The sequence below is a fragment of the Neovison vison genome, chromosome 12, assembly GCF_020171115.1.
Source record: "Neovison vison isolate M4711 chromosome 12, ASM_NN_V1, whole genome shotgun sequence".
NCBI classification, from domain to species: Eukaryota; Metazoa; Chordata; class Mammalia; order Carnivora; family Mustelidae; genus Neogale; species Neogale vison.
Genome location: NC_058102.1, coordinates 107351823 through 107371239, shown reverse-complemented (window position 1 = coordinate 107371239; position 19417 = coordinate 107351823). Strand labels below are relative to the sequence as shown.

Sequence of the window (19417 nt, the reverse complement as noted above, 5' to 3'; positions counted from 1 at the left end):
CTTATCTAAACTATCAGCAAAACATCTCCTCTGTTAATTTTCATCAGGAAACACCTGTTTCCTGAATGAATATTCCAGTTTTATCACAACTTTATCATGGCTACTTCAGGCAAACAAATGTATTTTGTCTTAAACAGGGTTAAAGTCATGAAACTGTTTCTGTCTCCATTTTGCCAAGGATAATGTCCACAGTAACCAAAGGCTAAGGTACTGCAAATCTCCTTAAAGGTTCCTGTTTGGGAAGGGTTAAATATATAGCATAGAAATGATAAAAAAAAACTTATATCTTACCTTACAAACAAATTCTTCCATTCTTTCCATAGCGTGATGGGCTTGTAAAAGAGGGGACATGCCCATAAACCCCTCATCTTCCTGAGAAGCTTCCTCATTGCACTCATGTTCCTCAGAGATCTATAAGGCAATCACAGAAAGTCAGGGACAGAGACCAGGAGCCAAATGAAATAGTCAATACACTAACCTATAAAATTATAATGAAATAATTCTCTCTTAAGGTCAAAGCAACGCTTCAAACAAGTAACAATATAGGAAGTATTGTCAGTTTATTGTAGAATTATGAGTATTGAAAAGGAACGAAAGTTACTCAATGCTTCTCACTGGCAAACAAATGAAATACAAGAGCATTCCCATGTTTGTTTCAGTAGCAAATTCCTGAGGTAGCCTGAAAGGTTCATTTTTTTGTGTTAAGATTATATTCACATATTCAAGAAATTGCTGAGGGGAAAACTCTCTAAGATGGTACCTGGTACATATAAAATAAGTATTTGTAATACAATATGGTAAGGGGAGAAAAGGGGGAAAAGCAAAAAAACAAAAGAAAAAAAACATTTACTCAATTCTCAAGATATGCCAAGCATAAAGGGTTTTATATAGGCCATCTAACTTAATCCTGACAGTCGCCTATTATAAGTATTCTTATCCCCATTTAACGTATAAAGAACATCAGGCAAAGAGGTTTACATAAGTTGCCCAAGGTTAAAACTAGTAAAGAAAAAAAGTAAAAACTCCCCCACTCACTATCTTTCCACATTCTTGATGAAATGAAGAAATGACAATCCGGTCAGACCTTAAGGGATGCACCACTAAAATTAACATTTGTCTCCAGATGAAGCTTCGCTTCACACTAGTACAGACAGAATGATACTGTGAGAAGGGCAATGGACCAGCAGTCAGGGGACCTAAGTAGTTGAGTGTGATTTTTGCCACTAATATCAATGGAACCGTATATAGGTCTCTCAACCTGAGCCTCAATTTTCTCATTTCTATCTAAAAGAAGTTTAAAACTAAACAATCTCTACCGTCTTCCATATTCTCTAAAATTCTGAGATTCTGCCACTCAGTGAAGAGGACAGCACAAGAGAACCGGAATTCCGTATCTACTAAGAGTCTGCTAGATAAACAATACCAGCTAAAATGACTGCTGAAGAAATGAATGACTTTCTGCCTCCAGTCAGAAAAGTGGTAAGGATGAACATGTAGGCACAGTAAGTAATCTACCACAACACTTGAATTTGAACATGTTTAAAAAGAAATCCTAAGATTTCATTTTCCTACTCTTTATGTTCCAAGATAACTAAGGGCTTAGTACTAAGCAGCACTTGAAACATGTTACATACCCAATCTCAACTGTTAAAAAATCATGCTCTCCAAGAAATCTATCTTGACTCTGCTTCTCTACTATTCTTACTTATAAAACCACCTCTGGGGGCGCCTGGGTGGCTCAGTGGCCTCTGCCTTCGGCTCAGGTCATGATCTCAGGGTTCTGGGATCCAGCCCTGCCTTGGGCTCTCTGCTCAGCAGGGAACCTGCTTCCCTCTCCCTCTGCCTGCCTCTCTGCCTACTGGTGATCTCTCTGTCAAATAAATAATAAAAATAAATAAAAAATAAAGAACAAAAGATCATCTGTAGCACCTGGATGACTCAGTTGGTTGAATGCCTGCCTTCAGCTCAGTTCATGATCTCCGGGTCCTGGGATGGAGTCCCACATTGGGCTCTCCACTCAGTGGGAAGTCTGCTTCTCTCCCCCACTCGTGTTTTCTCCCTCTCTCAAATAAATGAATAAAACCTTAAAAAAAAAAAAAACCCACCCTCTAAAAATAAAACAAGACTAAACCAGAGAGGGAGACAAACCATAAGAGACTCAATCATAGGAAAGAAACTGAGGGTTGCTGGAAGGAAAAGGGGGAGGGATGGAGTAACTGGGTGACGGACATTAAAGGAGGACATGCAATGTAATGAACACTGGGTATTATATAAGACTGATTAACCACAGGCCTGTACCACTGAAACCAATAATACATTTTATGTTAATTAATTGAATTTAAATTTTAAAAATGTTTAAAAAACAAAAATACCCTCCGTTCCTTACTTCCCTAAAACTTACCGGTCTGTCCTTCAGTGCCCAGTTTCTCAACAATTCTTTCATGATTGTCACCTTCCCCTCCCCCACCAAACATTTTTAGATTGCTTCTTCCGTCTCCAGGCAACTTTATTAACACAATATACTGTGTATTTATATGTACTGTGGCCCTACAGAGGGCTACAGACCACTGTAATATTTTAGTTTTTCAATCCTCTCTTAATCAAGAAGTAATTTTCACCAGAGAATGTATATGGCCCTACCTAACCCACAGCAACTGCCTCCTCTTCTCAACTCTTCCAGCAGTTAAAAGTCCGTAGCCCCCATTTGACAATGAATATAATATCTGATTTACAGATGTTTTACTGACTTATACTGTTTTATTTCTCGTTTGACATAATTTTCCTTTTTAGTGTATCATTTCCTAAGTGAGATTTTAAGTGTCTATGTGATCTTCTTCCCCATGACCCCCCAAAACAGCTCTGTGTAATATGTTATATACTTCACTACAGCTCAATTAACTAACGCTTTAAATTTTTTTCAACAAAAAATTTTTTAAAGTGCCTAATTAAACATAAAATAGACAACAGCTTAAAAGGATTAGCAGACTGAGTTTAAAGTATAAAGTAGAAGTTTATATATAAAATGTAAAATAGCTTAAATAGTTATGCATATTCAACATTTACATGATCTTCACAGAGTAAAAGAAACAACAATTGTCTTGATTTTCTTATAAATTATGCCAGCAGTTTCTAATAAAACTATAAATAAATGAGCACATAAAGCAGAACTAGTTAAATATTTCCTAAACCAACATAAGTAAAACCCAATTAAGTTGCAGGAATGATCTGAAATATCAATGGGATTACTTACAGACAGTAGTTTTGAATATCGGGCTAATAATACATTTGGATCCATAGAAGACTACTGATAGGAAAAGGTAAGCCAGACTCCATGGCAAAACAAAGGGTATTTCACACACTTAATGATTTAGATAAGAAAAAATGAGGATAGGATGTCTCTCTCCATGCGTACTCCTACTTTCTACAGAAAAGAGAGATGAATGGTTCAACTTTCCAATCATAAGGAGATTAAGAAAAACAATGACACTGCTGTTGGGAGCCAATACGCATTTATCAAAAGAAAACAAGTACATTCAGAAAGCAGGATATATGGTCTGAGTCAAACACCAACTAGTTGCCAAAAACATGTTTATTCATTTAGTTAAACATTTTTTAGGAAAGGTGGCTTGCATAATGGATTAAGAGTCTGAAGTCGGATAAACTGATACTGATAAATTCTGTCTTCTCTGATAAGACTACATTTAACCAAAGCATCAGTTTCCTTATCTGTGAAATGATTTTAATACCGTACCTACAATGCAGATCTGTTTTAATAAAGACAATAAAGAAAAAGAAACTATCATAGGACCCAAGACTCAGAAGGCAATATATAAGTGATAGTCTTTATTATTATAATGATGGGCTAGGTACTGCGAACATTAAAGTTAGTATCACAGCCTGGGGGAGAAGATACACATGTAAGTAAATACAGCAAGTGAACTGTATGAAAAAGGTCTGATGCAAAGAGAAAACAGTTAACTTTGACACTGCTGGAGAAAGGTAACATCTGAACCAAGAGCTGAAAAATGTGTAAGAGATTCAGGAGTTAGGCATGGCAGGGGAAAGACATAACAGGTAAAGGCAACAATGTATATCCAAAAATACAGAGGAAAGAAAAAGCACACACAAAGAATACATAGTTTAGCATGGCTGCTGCAGAAATAAGTCAATGTGACATTAGACTAAAAAAGGTTAAGTACAAGGGTGCCTGGGTGGCTCTGTCAGTTAAGCATCTGCCTTCGGCTAAGGTCATGATCCCAGGGTCCTGAAATCAACCCCCGTATCAGCACGCTCATACATGTGCACGTAGTTCTCTCGTTCTCTCTGTCTCTGTCAAATAAATAAATATTTAAAAAAAAAAAAAAGGTTAAGTACAGACACAATCCAAATGCCCATCAACAAATAAATACATAAAAATGTGGCATACACATACACAGAATATAGCACTCAGTCATAAAAAGGTTATGGTGTACTACCACATGGATAAACACTGAGAACATTATGCCACACACAAAAGGGCAAATATCATACAATTCCATTTATATGAAAAATCTGGAATAGGCAAATTCACAGACACTAAAACTAGAGAGTGGGTACCAGGGGCTGGACTGGAAGGAGGGAATGGTAAATTCTATTTCAATAGGTACAGAATTCTGTATGGGATGTTGAAAATTTTTGGAAACAGTGGTGATGGCTGTGAAGGTAATTATTGTCACTAAGTTGTACACTGAAAAATGGCTAGAATGGCAAACTTTATACTATATATTTTACAATAAAAATAAAATTTTAAAAGACACAGGGGTCCTCAGCAGCATTCTTCATAAAAGTAAAAAACCACAAATAATCCAACTGTCTATCAATAAGAAAATGGATAAAAACAAGTATGATATATTTACGTAACAGAATATAACAGATTACTCAGTAATTAAAAAGAACTACCAACATACAAAAGAGTATGGGTAAGTAACAAAAATATGCCAAACAGGGGTGTCTGGGTGGCTCAGTGGGTTAGGCCACTGCCTTCGGCTCAGATCATGATCTCAGGGTCCTGGGATCAAGCCCCGCATCGGGCTCTCTGCTCAGCGGGGAGCCTGCTTCCTCCTCTCTCTCTGCCTGCCTCCCTGCCTACTTGTGATCTTTGTCAAATAAATAAAATCTTTAAAAAAAATGCCAATCATAAGAGAGTATATTACTGTATGATTCCACTCATAGTTCAGCAACAATAAAACAATCCATTGTGGCACAAATCAGAAGAATGGTTCTCTCTGGGAATATCAAGGCAAGGCACAGAGAGGTTACTGACTTGGAAAAGGCGTAAGAGAAGTTTCTGAAATGATGAAAATAATCTGAATCTTGATCTGTGGTGATCGTATATAGGTAGTGTCATGATGCTATATATTTAAGATTTAGGTATGTTTAAATTATTCCTCAATAAAATGTTATCTGTGTAAATCCTCCCTCAATAAAATGCTTTCAAAAACAAAAACAGGAGAGAGGAACAGAAGTGCTAAAGGCTTTTTATACTAAGGGGTTTTAGGTTTTGTCGCGTAGGCAAAGCTGAGCATTTAAATGATGAGGTTGGGCCAAGCTGAACACGATTAACATTTGTGTTGACAAACTTACTCTGGCAACAGAGAGAAGGCAACGCTGAAGAAGGGAGACAGGAAAGGAAAGAAATTAAGAAAACACAAAGTCTAAAGCAGTTGTTCTCAATGAGGGGCAATTTTGCTCCCCCACCTAGGGGACATCTAGCAAGATCTATAGTTGTCTTTGCTTGTCACAAGTAGGGGGAAATGTTACGGGCAACTAGTAGGTAGCGGGCAGACAATGCAAAGACAGTTCTCCAAAACAAAGAACTATCTGGTTAATATGTCAACAGTCATTGAGAAACTCTGATCTAAAGATATGATGAGGGAGGATCTATATACCTACTACAGTATTATGTGTTCACATCAGAAAAGAATATTTTATCAGATACTTCACACTTCTTATTAATAAGTGGTTACTAGTGCCCTGGCTAAATGGTAATCATTCATTCAAAAAACTTAGAAAAGTACTCATTGAGCAGCTACCATTTGACAGATAAGGAACCTAAGGTTGAATGATTTGCTCAGGGTCACCCACCTAGAAAATACCAGTCAAAAGTTCAACTCAGGTCCATCATACAAGTTCCAAAGTTCATGCTATATTCTTTCCACTCTCACTGTTTTCTAATTATAAAAGTGCCTTATTTTGTGGGTAACACATTTGACCAAAAGGCCACAACACATACAGGCAGACTTTGCTTTCTAGTGGTGCAGGATAGTAAAAATGACTATGCAAGCCACAATCATGTAAAGCATTCTTAATAACCAACGAGGAAAATGGCTATTTTGTGACTTTTAATTTTGTTAAAATATTAAAGCTCTATCAGTTATAAATGTGTAAGACAATTTTAAAAATAGTAAGACTAGTATTTAGTATGCTATATTTTAAAAACAGAAACATTGAGAATTATTTATTTATAAGAAACTTACCCAGAGTAATTTGAGCAGTACCTACGATTTTTTTTTTTTTTTTTAAAGGAGGCTCCACACCCAGTGTGCGGCTTGAACGCATGACCCTGAGATCAAGAGTTGCCTGCTTTACCAACTGCACCCCAGCTGGGCGCCCCAGTGCTTGCCTTCTTGTTGTATAATTTATGATACAAGGTGAGCAACTCTTCTCAGCCTTGGGAAATTGTCCATACTCTGAGTTTGGATCAGCTTTCAATATCTTACTCTTTGTGCTGTCACCTCATGAAATATCTCTAAGATTTCCTTTTTTTTTTTTTTTTTTTTTAAGATTTTATTTATTTATTTGACAGAGAGAGATCACAAGTAGGCAGAGAAAAAGGGGGGGGGGAAGCAGGCTCCCTGCTGAGCAGAGAGCCCAATGTGGGGAGGCACCCCTCTCTAAGATTTCCTTCAATGTGATTTCCCCCCCCCCCCCATCAACTTCTCTGGACATCTTCATCCTTTTTGTCACAAACACTTTACTCGTTTATGTTGACCAGTTTGCCTTCACCATGTTCCCCTGGCTGCACATCTAGAATCTCTTAAGTGATAGGAGGGTCAACATTCCCAGTCCCAATTAGGTATTTCTTCTATAGCCATTTATGTTTGGTCTGATTTGCAAAGGCAGCATTATCAGTTTCATTTCTTTGCTTTTATTTTTACCTTTGTTAGCCAATTCCCCCTTCTGATTATCCATTTTTGTAAAACATCACATGGGTATATCACTGGGAAACCACACAACCATATACTTCACATATACTTCTTATGCATTAAATGAATGACAGATGTATGATAGCCAATCAGTCATGACAGACTTTGAAAGAAGTGACAAGACTAGATGGACACTAATCCTGATGCATATCTACTATTTGCACAGTAGATATGCAGACTGTAGACTGAAGAGCTAGCACAAAAGTGTGTGCTTTATGCAATTATACACAGTAAACATACCCCAGTAAGTGAAATTTGAACCATATTGTTGAGAGCCTGGTATTATTTGACTAACCCAAGATAACTGAAACTCATGCATACTGGGACCCTGCAAAGTGTTAAAGTTGCTTGTCCACATTTTCTCTTCTCATCTTTTACAAGTGCCCTTTCTACCCAAAAAATAGCACTTCTAAAAAAATTAATCTCAATGGAACAGATTGCAAGCCTATACATAAGCAAGGATTTCAATGTGCACTACATTTCTAAGATATGTAACTACATCCACTTTTTAAGTCAGTTTTTTGTTAATAAATACCGCCAACAATAATACAGCTGACACTGAACAACAGAGGTTTGAAGAGCACAGATCCACTTACACATGAATGTTTTATAGTACAGTACCATAAATGTATTTTCTCTTCCTTATACCTTTCTTAGTAACGTTTCTTTTCCTTTCTCTAGCTTATATAGTAATAGCATATAATATTGTATATAATACACAGAACATATAAAATATGTGTTAATCAACTTTTTATGTTATCAGTAAGGCTTCCAATCAACAATGGGCTACCAGCAGTTAAGTTCTGGGGGAAGTCAAAAGTTATACACAGATTTTCAGAAAGTCGACACACCCTTTACCCTTTCAGTACTCAAGAGTCAACTATAATTCCATCTCTGGTAGTCCAGTGTATGCTGTGAGGTATAACGTGTCAGTGGTCAGAAATACATATCCCAGTAAAAATAAGTACTTCTATCCATCCCAATATGTCAGGAAAATTCGTGAATATTTATAAAAGAGTATTCATTCCCAAGTATAAAGTATTCTTGGTCTGTTAATTTATCAAGTATTATCTCTAATTCTCAAAAAACAAACATCTAAAATACTAGCCCATAATTAGCTATTTACTGTGTTCAAGCATTATGGAGTTGCTAATTAAGAGATCTAAGAAGAGTAGGTGGAAATAAATATAGCTCCCCGGGTTAGGCAGAAGATAACAAGTAGGAATAAAATGGTAGAGTCAAACACTGGCTGTAACACAGAATAAAAAATGCATTCTCTAGGGTACATGTGCCAGTTCATGGCTATGCCACAAAACAATGGTTTAGAAAGCCTATCCTGGGCCCAGTATATAAAATGGTTTTTTTCCTCCAATATTAACTCTAAAGAACTACACTGTCATGAGCAGAAATAACTTCCCATTAGCCAGCACTAAACTACAGTACCCAAAAACCTCTCTTTCAACACTAAATAGCATCTATATTAAGATGATCACATACAAGTGTTAAATACATGTTATGTTCTGTTCCTGTTCATATTCTAACTCTCATCAAAATAAATTATGAAGAGCAACATGACACTGTCGAAGATTAAAAGACTAAAACTAAAGCTGCCTTTAAAAAGGCATAAAATTGGGACACCTGGGTGGTTCAGTGAGTTCAGCATCTGGCTTCGGCTCAGGTCGTGTTCCCAGGGTCCTGGGATCAAGTCATACATAGGGCTCCTTACTCAAGTCGGGAGCCTACTTCTTCCTCTGCCTGCCGCTCTACCTGCTTTGTGCTCTCTCTCTCACTCTGACAAATAAATAATCTTTTTTTTTAAAAAGGCATAGGATTTAATTCTCTAAGGTTTTCTACAAACAAATTACTATATTTAAACTTAAAGGTTAATGCTGTGAAATACAAAGACACCTTTTAAGTATTCTTCTCCTACATTCAGTGAGGTCCATCTGTGAAAAGACTAAGTTAAACTTATATTTCAAAATACAATGATATCCGACTCTGATGATCTATCCACAGTGCAACCTAAAATGATAATTCTCTAGAATATATATTTTGCCTTTGGAAAGACAGAGAACCATAGTGATAAAGATGAAAGACCTTTAAGATCAGTCTAATATGAAAAGAATTCACTTGGGCATTTACTTGTTTTAGTACAACTCAGTTCAATACAGTAAGTTAACAAATGTTTACTAAAAAGATTATTTTATTTAAAAAAGATATTTATTTGTCAAAGAGAGAGCAAGAGGGAGAGACAGAGAGACCACACAAGCAGAAGGAGCAGCAGGCAGAGGGAAAAGCAGGCTTCCCACTGAGCAAGGAGCCCAATACAGGACTCAATCCCAGGACCCTGGGATCATGACTTGAGCTGAAGGCAGACACTTAACCAACTGAGCCACTCAGGTACCTCTACTGAAAAGATTCATAAATAGAGGAGTAGGGTATAGTCTCTGTCATCCACAGGCTTCTAACCTAATGAGGTTGGAAAACACAGCCATGTAAATGACTAAAACAGAAATAAGGTATAACTAGTTTAAAGGCAGGGAAATGTGGAGCTCAGAAAAGATTGCATGAAAAACAGAATTTTGAAAAGAGAACAGTCAAGAGAAGAAAAAGCAAAAGTACCACTCTGAGGACAAGAGACCCTTTTGGTTCAACTGAAGCTAAGGATGCATTCAGGAAAGTAGCAAAACATAAACTACAAATGTAAATATTATTTTAAGTCAGTAGACTAGTAGACAAAATGCCACACAGATCCAAAATCGTAGTACCTTCCACAGTTGGAAAATAAAGGTCAAGGAAATGGTAAAATACCCAAGGGAGAAGACAGTAAATCTTTGGTTAAAATTTGTCTGCCTTTATAGATGTAACTGAGAACTGCTTAATTATGAGGACTAAGATGTAAGGCCCCTATTCTATCATCTGTTCCAGAGAATCCATGCCCAGGAAGGTTTAGAATACTAACCAGTAAATAATTTTATTATTAGCTTTAGAAACTTCTCAAAAATTCATTTAACTATACAACCAGCCCCTTAGTATAATTGTTCAACTAGGTAAATCTGCTCACTTATCAAATAACTGTTCATCAAGACTTGCTCTACCAATCCTAAACTATCAAATCACAAACTGTGTGCAAGTCAGTATTACTGCCGTCTTTTTGGTTTTTTTTTTAAGATTTGAGAAAGACAACATGCATGCGCACCCACACACACACATTTGGGGGCAGAGGAACAGGGAGAGAGACTCCAAGCAGACTCTGCGCTGAGCATAGAGCCCAGTGTGAGGTTTGATCCCATCACCCGAAGATCGTGACCTAAGCCAAAACCAAGGGTCTGACACTTAACCAACTCTGCCACCCAGCCACCCCTCTATTCATTTTTTTAAAGATTCATTTATTTTAGAGAGAGAGCATTGGTGGGAGGGGGATCACAGACTCTGCACTCAACGCAGAGCCCTACACAGGGCTCACTCTCATGATCCTGAGATCATGACCTGAGCTCAAATCAAGAGTCGAATGCTCAACTGACTGAGCCACCCAGGCACCCCATGACTGCTGTAATCAAAGGCCTGACTTAAACCTCTAGAACCCAGACCCCTAAACCCTAGAGATATCCATCTATGACTTCTCCTTTGTAAACCACATACCACCCTTTATGTGGTATGCCCTCTTATTGCAGCATGTAATAAACCTGGCTTAGTTTGAGCAACAGGTTATTAAAAGGTCTTTTTGGAAAGTGGACGGGCTGAACCCAGCTTTAATTTAGAAATCTGAAATGTGTAGTAAGGTAGTAAGCTGATAAAGCAGGCAAAGACAAACACAGGGGTTAATGGAAATTAAGGTGTCTACAAAAAACGAAAGCTGAAAAAGAAAAGGCACTGATGACTGTGTCTCTTGAACTGTCCAGTAAACTAAGTACAATAGTTAATGTATAAAAAAAAACATTCATTTTGGGCTGCCTAAAAATATATATACTTTTAACCCATACAGACTAGTCATCTCTATCAAAGCTTAACAGAAAGGCTCTTTAAAATCATCCAAATTATTTTTTTAAGATTTTATTTATTTATATAACACAGAGAGACACAGCGAGAGAGGGAACACAAGCATCAGGAGAGAAAGAGGGAGAAGCAGGCTTCCCGCCAAGCAGGGAGCCCGGTGCAGAGCTTGATCCCAGGACCCCAGGATCATGACGCTTAACCATCTGAGCCACCCAGGTGCCCCATCCAAATTTTTTTTATTGCCACATAGCAACTCTCTCTAGTCTTAACTAAATATCCTAAATACACTTCCTCCAGAAAAGAAATGTAGAGCTCAGCAAATGATAGCCTATTTACAAGTTAGCCTTCATAGGATAAATTAATATACAGTGGCATTCTTAGGAGTTTGGTTAAAGGTTTAAAACTGCTCAAAAAATAATCCCTACATGAAATGAGTAAAAGCTGGCTCCTAATCCTCCCATTTATTAAGAAGCATCTGGAGCAGAAGAAAAGTAGGACAACCATAAAGGCTGCTCTCTTTGTCTAAATACCTTGAAAACTCAAAGATGTGAAGAAAACCCATAGAACTAGAGATCAGGGCAACCTGGTTTAAAATGGCTCTTTTGTGGTTTTGTCTAAGGAAGCTTACTTCCTTAATGCTTAACTATACACCTTAGCAAATACAGTTAAGAGAGTTCAGGTTTTGGAGTCAGAGACCTGGAAGAAATGGCCTATTCATTTCAACCAACATACCACATTACACATTACAAAAAGAATTCTGGATGATAAAATATACTGCACCAGGAGTCTAGAAATCTGGATTTCAGGCCTCAACTGTCTAGGCTTACTTGCTACCAAACCCTCTGCTACCCTGCACTCTTGATCCTTCATTCTAGCTATGCTGAACACTTTCCAGGCTTAGATACCAGTACATACCAACGTATATTCAATACATGCTAGCTATTATTGGTACCATTCCCTAAAAGCATACTATTTCCTACTTCTGTGTCTTCACATCTGCTGTTCCCTCTGCCTAGAATGCGCTTAACTCTTTTCTCCTAGTTAACTCTGAAACTCAAGTTTTGCCTCCCTAGACCCCCAGCTAAAAGTACAGTTAATCCTATAGCACCCTGTACAATCCCACAGCCCTTACCACAAATGTACTGATTTCCTTGTCTGTCCCTCCAACTGCCTCCAACAAGGGCCAAAACTATGTTTTATCTTTGTATTCCCAGAGTGCCAAGACCTACTTAAAAAAACATCGGGGACCTGGGTGGCGCCATTGGTTAAGCCACGCAACTCTTGGTTTCAGCTCAGGTCGTGATCTCCGGGTTGTGAGACTGAGCCCCCTACTGGCCTCTTCAGAGTGTGAAGCATGTTTGCCCCTGCCCCACCCTGACTTGTACTCTCTCTAAAAATAAGTAAAATCTTTTTTAAAAAACACCTAACAACATCTGCAGAAAAAAATAAATGCATGCATGCATTTTTACTAAACTAAATGACTCTTGGTATTCCCTCCAGTCTGACATTTTAGGAACCAGATTTGAAAACCTGGAAGAAAGCTGGGACGATTTAGTAGAAACCAGGATATTAGAAGGAAAAGCTTATGGGGGAGGAAGCAGGCTAAATTATTTCAATTTAAAGCAGTTAATGCTCCAAAAAAGAGGTCAGTACTAAGATGACAGATTTATAAAACACCTTTGTGAAGAAACTGTTGAAGTCAAGGGTGGCTGAGATGTAAGAATAAATTCAGAATGTAATTACTAGATTTATTGCAACTGTTTGAGTACTATTACAAAGAAAGGATGGGGTAACAGAATTCTTATTTCCTGTGTGCTAACTACATGCCAGACACTGTGCTAAGTGCTTTTACAAATTAAATCCTCAACAACCTTCTGAGATGAGTATTTTTATCCCCATTTTATGATGTGGAAATCCAGATCAAGCACGGTAAATAAAGAAATGCCATCTAAGGGAAGTTACACTGCTCTGAATGGTACCTTGATTCCCAACCTAACAACAGTATCTTACATAGATGAACTAAAGAATTCCTGATCAATTTCCATCATGCATTTTTTCAAACTAATATTAAAAATATGACCATCGTGTGATGGTCTGTTAAACATTTTTGATGTTTAAAGGAGGAAAGGGGCCATCCCCTGATGGCCTAGGTATAGAGCTAACAGAAATGCTTCTGTACCTTCACCAGAAGACAAGCACTAGAAAATCCACAGAAATAGTTTTTTAATAGTCCAAAACTTGAAACAACCCACTAGTCTTAATAGTATACATATGTTACAGTCACAGAAAGTTAAGATGAACTATAGCTACAGAAATACAAATGAATTTCACAAACATGATACTGAGTGAAAGCCAGATATAAGAAAAATGAAACAAAATGGAACTGGGGAGGGAAACAAACTGTAAGAGAGTCTTAATCTCAGTAAACAAACTGAGGGTTGCTGGGGGTTTGGTGGGGAGGGATAGGGTAGCTGGGTTATGGAGGGTATGTGCTATGGTGAGTGCTGTGAACTGTGTAAAACTGATGATTCACAGACCTTGAAGCAAAGAATACATTACATGTTAATAAAATATAAAAAAAGTTTTTAAAAGTATATACTGAATGGTTCCAATGACATAAAGTACAAAAACAGGAAAACTAATCTCTACCAATAGAAGTCAAGACAATGGTTACCTCTGGAAAAGGGACAGGCATCACTATGGAAAAGGGAAGGCATTAAGGGGACTTCTAGGGGTACTGGTTACACAGGTGGTGCCCACTTTATACAAATTTATGGCACTATCCGTTTACAAAATATGTACTTTTCTATATGCATATTATACTTCAATAAGGTTTTTTGTTGTTTTTTACTCAAAAATATTGGGAAATAATGATGTAGAAGAGATCAGAGGTTCAAACTGAGGTATCTCTGAACCCAAAACTCTCCCTTTTTTTTTCCCTTTTACCAAACTGCTTCCTCTGAGATTATATACTGAAGCACAGAAACGGCTTCACTAAATAAAAACACATTTGCTAAAAGTGATAAAAGCAGCTATTAAGTAGAGTTATTTAAGCAAAGACACCTAATTAGACCAATCCATGAAAAACTAATTATGACTCTCATTCATCTTTTCTCCTCTAACAAAACTAAAGTGGGGGGACCACAGAAATGTGAAGGTTGATGGGCGCCTGGGCAGCTCAGTTGGTTAAGCGGCTGCCTTCAGCTCAGGTCATGATCCCAAGATGCTGGAATCCAGCCCTGCCTCGAGCTCCCTGCTCTGCAGGAAGCCTGCTTCTCTCGGCCCCTCCCCTGGCTTGTGTTCCCTCTCTTGCTGTGTCTCTCTGTCAAATAAATAAATAAAATCTTTTCATTTTTTAAGATTTTACTTATTTGACAGACAGAGATCGTAAGCAGGCAGAAAGCAGGCAGAGAGAGAGGAAGAAGCAGGCTCCCCACCGAGCAGAGAGCCCAATGTGGGGCTCGATCCCAGGATCCTGGGATCATGACCTGAGCCGAAGGCAGAGGCTTTAACCCACTGAGCCACCCAGGTACCCCAATAAATAAAATCTTTTAAAAAAAATGTGAAGGTTGAGAAACCCTAAGATATCACCTAATTCCAACAACTTCATTTCAATATTAAGAAAATGAGGCCCAAAGAAATAAAGAAAATTGGCCAAAATTACACAGCTGGCTAGCAGTGCTAAAACTTAGATTCAATCATTCACTCATTCCTTTCCTTATTTATTGAGCAAATACATCACTCCAAACTTTTTTAAATGTAGGGGATAGGCATTATATTTAGGTTTGCATAAACAGATCATAACAATCTTTTTTTAAGATGATTACAAAGTCTTATAAGAACAATATCCAATAGATTATGCCTTGTCCTTTGGATAGAACAGTCTGCCTTTCTGAGGTGAAATTTAAGCAAATCTTTTCTTTCTGACAAAAATACAGGCTTCCGATGATGTGTCATATCCAACATGTTAAGTACTTTCTATGTACCCGGCATTGTTCTCACTGGTATCGGGCAGGTAGCATTCCCACTACCACACTACAAGACATACTGTCTGATACTCATTTACAGATAAAGACAGCTACTCTGGACCCTTTACTCTGAAGTTCCATCAGTCTAGAACCTATACATATGTATCATAAAAAGGAGAAGGCTATAATCATTAGTTCTCAAATTTTAAGTGTGCCCCAGAATCTTTTTCATAAAGAAAAACAGATTCCTAGACTGGAGATTTTAATTTTTAAGTACAGTTAACCCTTGAACAACCCAGGGATGAGGCATGACCCCACCCCCACCCCACCCCATGGAGTCAAAAAACCATGTATAATCTCCCCGCCCCAATGTAGTAAAAAATCCTCAAAAACTTAATTCCTGATCATCTACTATGGATCAGAAGCCTTACCAATAACAAAAATAGTTGATCAATATATATTTTGTATATTATATATTATATTCTTACAATGAAGTAGGCTAAAGAAACTATTAATAAAAAATCATAAATAAGAGAATATATATTTACAGTACTGGTACTGCATATTTCAAAAAAAATTTACATAAAAGCAGACTTATGCAGTTTAAGCCTGTATCATTCAAGAGTCAACTATATGTGATTTCTAGTCCTCTTTCTTAAAAAAAAAAAAAATTTTGCTTCTTAAGGAATAAAGTAAATTAACTTCTCCATTGCCTCAAATAAAGGACTATCACACACAGGGAAATGAATGTAATTGTGCACATAGATATTTCATTTGAAGCTACTTAAGAGTCAATTCCACAATTACAATGATCACTACCACCTATCACAGGGTCTCTTTTTCCATAATTTTGACCATCTATGAAAACAATGTCCTTTAAAATATATTAAAGACAAATAACCAAACTGCCAAATCACACTTCTGACAATAAACCAATGAAAGGAAAATCCAGTCCCATGAAGAGAAGTAGTATATTAAATCCTCCAATAAATGTCCCAGTGTATCACTCACATAAATTCAGTGGAACCTCAGTTTCCCCATCTGTAAAACAGATACTAATGCCTACTCTATAAGGCTTCTCTGGGGATGAATGAGACAATATGTGCAAAAGAGTTTGGAAAGTTGCCTCATACATTGTACATGCCCAATAAATATGAGCTATCATTCTTCTAATAATAAAAATACTTATTCTATCATAGATTAAACAAATATGTTAACTAATTTTCCCTGAATATCAAAATAGCATACCCCAATATTCTCTTTCTATACAAAAATCTTTTTATGGAAACTGCCTGAGACCATTTAGACCTAGAACACTATATTGGCTACTGACAAGCTCATTCGACAATTATTTGTTATACGTCCACCATGAATCAAAAAGACTGGGCTAGAATCTGAGGATGACAAAAGGGGTGACAAAAGGCAAGACCTGTTCCACCACAGAACACAGTCTACAAGCAAAAGTAATTATTAACATCATACAAACATATAATTGCGGACGGGGCACCTGGGTGGCTCAGGTTAAGCATCTGCCTTCGGCTCAGGTCATGATCTCAGGGTCCTGGAATTGAGCCCCGCAATGGGCTCCCCCTGCTCAGGAGGAAGCCCACTTCCCCCTCTTTCTCTGTCTGCCTCTCTGCCTACTTGTGATTTCTCTCTGTCAAATAAATAAATAAATAAATAAAATCTTTATATAGAGATAGATATAATTACAAGTTACAGTGTGTATTGTGATGAAATATAAATGGTATGCTTAAATATAAGAATGGAAAAGATGAAATAGAATGAAGAAGAGGTAGAGAATTTGTGAAAAGTTTCTCTAAGAAAGTGATATTTAACCTAAATACTAAAGAATAAGCATCAGTTAGCCAGAGGTGTGGACCTAACAACACTCTGGGCAGAGAAAATAGCCACATTTGAAGGCTCTCTAGCTGCAGAGAACCTAGCCTGTTTAAGGAAATAAGGACAATGTGGTTGAGGCTCACTGACCAAGAAAGAGAACATCCTGAAATGAATTTAGACAACCAAAGAGTTGAGGTCATCAGAGTCCTGCAGATTATGAAAAAGAGTGGGGATTTTGTCCTAAGTGCAATGGGAAGCAAATGTATTTTTGAAAATGGAAATGGTTAACAAAAATTCTGCATTTTTAAGAATTCTCTTTAGCAACTATGTGAGGAATACACTGGGTAAAAACAAGAAACAAAACAGAAAGCCCTATTAGGAGATCTAGCCCAGTATTCCAGATGATAGATGATAGTAGCTTAAAGTAGTTTAACAGAACAGACAAAAAGAACAGACCATTAGAAGTTGAACAGACACAACTTGAGGTTTTAACAGGTTTGATTTTTATTTCTATTTCCAGAGTCTTCAAAGAGGTTAAATAATTAAAATCTTCAGGCGTACCTGGGTGGTTCAGTGGGTTAAGCCTCTGCCTTCGGCTCAGGTCATGATCTCAAGGCCCTGGGATCGAGCCCTGTGTCAGTTCTCTGCTCAGCAGGGAGCCTGCTTCCCCCTCTCTCTCTCTGCCTGCCTCTCTGCCTACTTGTGCGCTCGCTCACTCTCTCTCTCTCTCTCTCTGTGTCAAATAAATAAATAAATAATCTTTTTGAATTAATTAATTTTAAAAATAATAATAATAATAAAAATCTTCAGCCACAGCTAACCTAGGTAGATCTCCTGATAAAGAATCAAGAGTCAGGGATGCCTGGGTGGCTCAGTGAGTTGAGCACCTGCCTTTGGCTCAGGTCATGATCCAAGGGTCCTGGACAGAGCCCACGTCAGGCTCCTTGCTTCTCCCTCTGCCTGCTGCTCCCTCTGCTTGCACACTCTCTCTCTCAAATATGTAAAATCTTAAAAATCTTAAAAAAAAAAAAAAATTCAAGAGTCAACTGTGACTACAATGAGATACCACTTGGTATATTCAAAAAGATAGGGTCCTGGGACCAAGTCCAGCATCAGCCCAGCAGGGAGCCTGCTTCTTCCTCTTCCCTTGCTTCTGCCCCTTACTCATGCTCTGTCAAATAAATAACATCTTTAAACATACATATATATGTTTAAAGAAAAGAATAAAGACAGGCAAAACTAATTGCCAGCCAGGATATGGAAAAAGTGGAACCCTCAAACATTGTTAGTGGGGATGTAAAATAGTACAGCTGCTAGAGAAAACAGTCTGGCAGCTCCTCAAAATGTTAACAGAGCTAACACATAGTCCAGAAAAATGACTCCTGTGTATATACCCAAGAGAAATGAAGTCACGTGGGCACACAAAACAGAAACATTTTTTCAATATAGTACATCCATACAATGGAATATTATTCAGCCATAAAAGAGAGTGAAGTTCTGATACATGATACAACACAAATGAACATTGAAAACATTATGCTAATTAAAAGAGCTGGTCATAAAACACCACACATCCCATGATTCCATTAGAAAAGGTCTACAACAGGAAAATCTGTAGAGACAGAAAGTATACTGGAAATCAGCTGCCTAGAGTCAGGTGTGGGGACAGGAATGATAGTTAAAGGGTTAAAGGTTTCTTTTAGAGATAATAAAAATGTTCTAAACTAGAATGTTGTAATGGTTGCACAATTCTGTGAATATACTAAAACTTTTTAATTGTACCCTTTAAATGGGTGGATTTTTATATATGAATTACCTCAACTTTTTTTTTTAAATAGTGAACTGTGAGTAAATGTGACATTTTCCTTTAACAAACAGCAAGAAATCTAACTCGATTTCCTAACTATTCCTCAGAGAATGCGTAGAGATTTGCCTTTTTGCAAACCATGCTCCTGAGAAGTTTTTAACATGTTATTTTAAATAAGAGAACTATAGGGGCACCTGGGTGGCACAGTTGGTTAAGCATCAACTCTTGGTTTTGGCTCAGGTCATAATCTCAGTCGTGATATTGAGCCCCATGTCAGGCTCTGTGCTAGATACAAAGTCAGCTTGACATTCTCTCTCCTTTCTCCCTCTGACCCTCCCTCTTGCGCACGCTTTCTAAAACTAAATAAATCTTTAAAAAAAAACAAAAAAAAAGAACTAATTTTTTTTAAAAGATTTTATTTATTTGACAGAGAGAGAGAGAGAGAGAGAGCAGAAACACAAGCAGGGGAGTGGGAGAGAGAGAGAGAAGCAGGTTTCCCGCCGAGCAGGAAACCTAATGTGGGGCTCGATCCCAGGACCCTGGGATCATGACCACAGACG

The 19417-nt window shown here is 37.6% G+C and overlaps 1 protein-coding gene across 5 annotated transcripts in view; it reads right to left on the bottom strand.

Moving 5' to 3' along the window:
• The window catches only part of ADIPOR2 (adiponectin receptor 2), a 92919-nt gene that overhangs the window by 16086 nt on the left and 57416 nt on the right, over nt 1-19417 (bottom strand). For all 5 annotated transcript variants that reach the window (XM_044228201.1, XM_044228200.1, XM_044228203.1 and 2 more), the window contains exon 3: nt 292-411. In XM_044228201.1, the coding sequence (XP_044084136.1) occupies nt 292-411 (120 nt within the window). The remainder of the gene's footprint in view (nt 1-291; nt 412-19417) is intronic.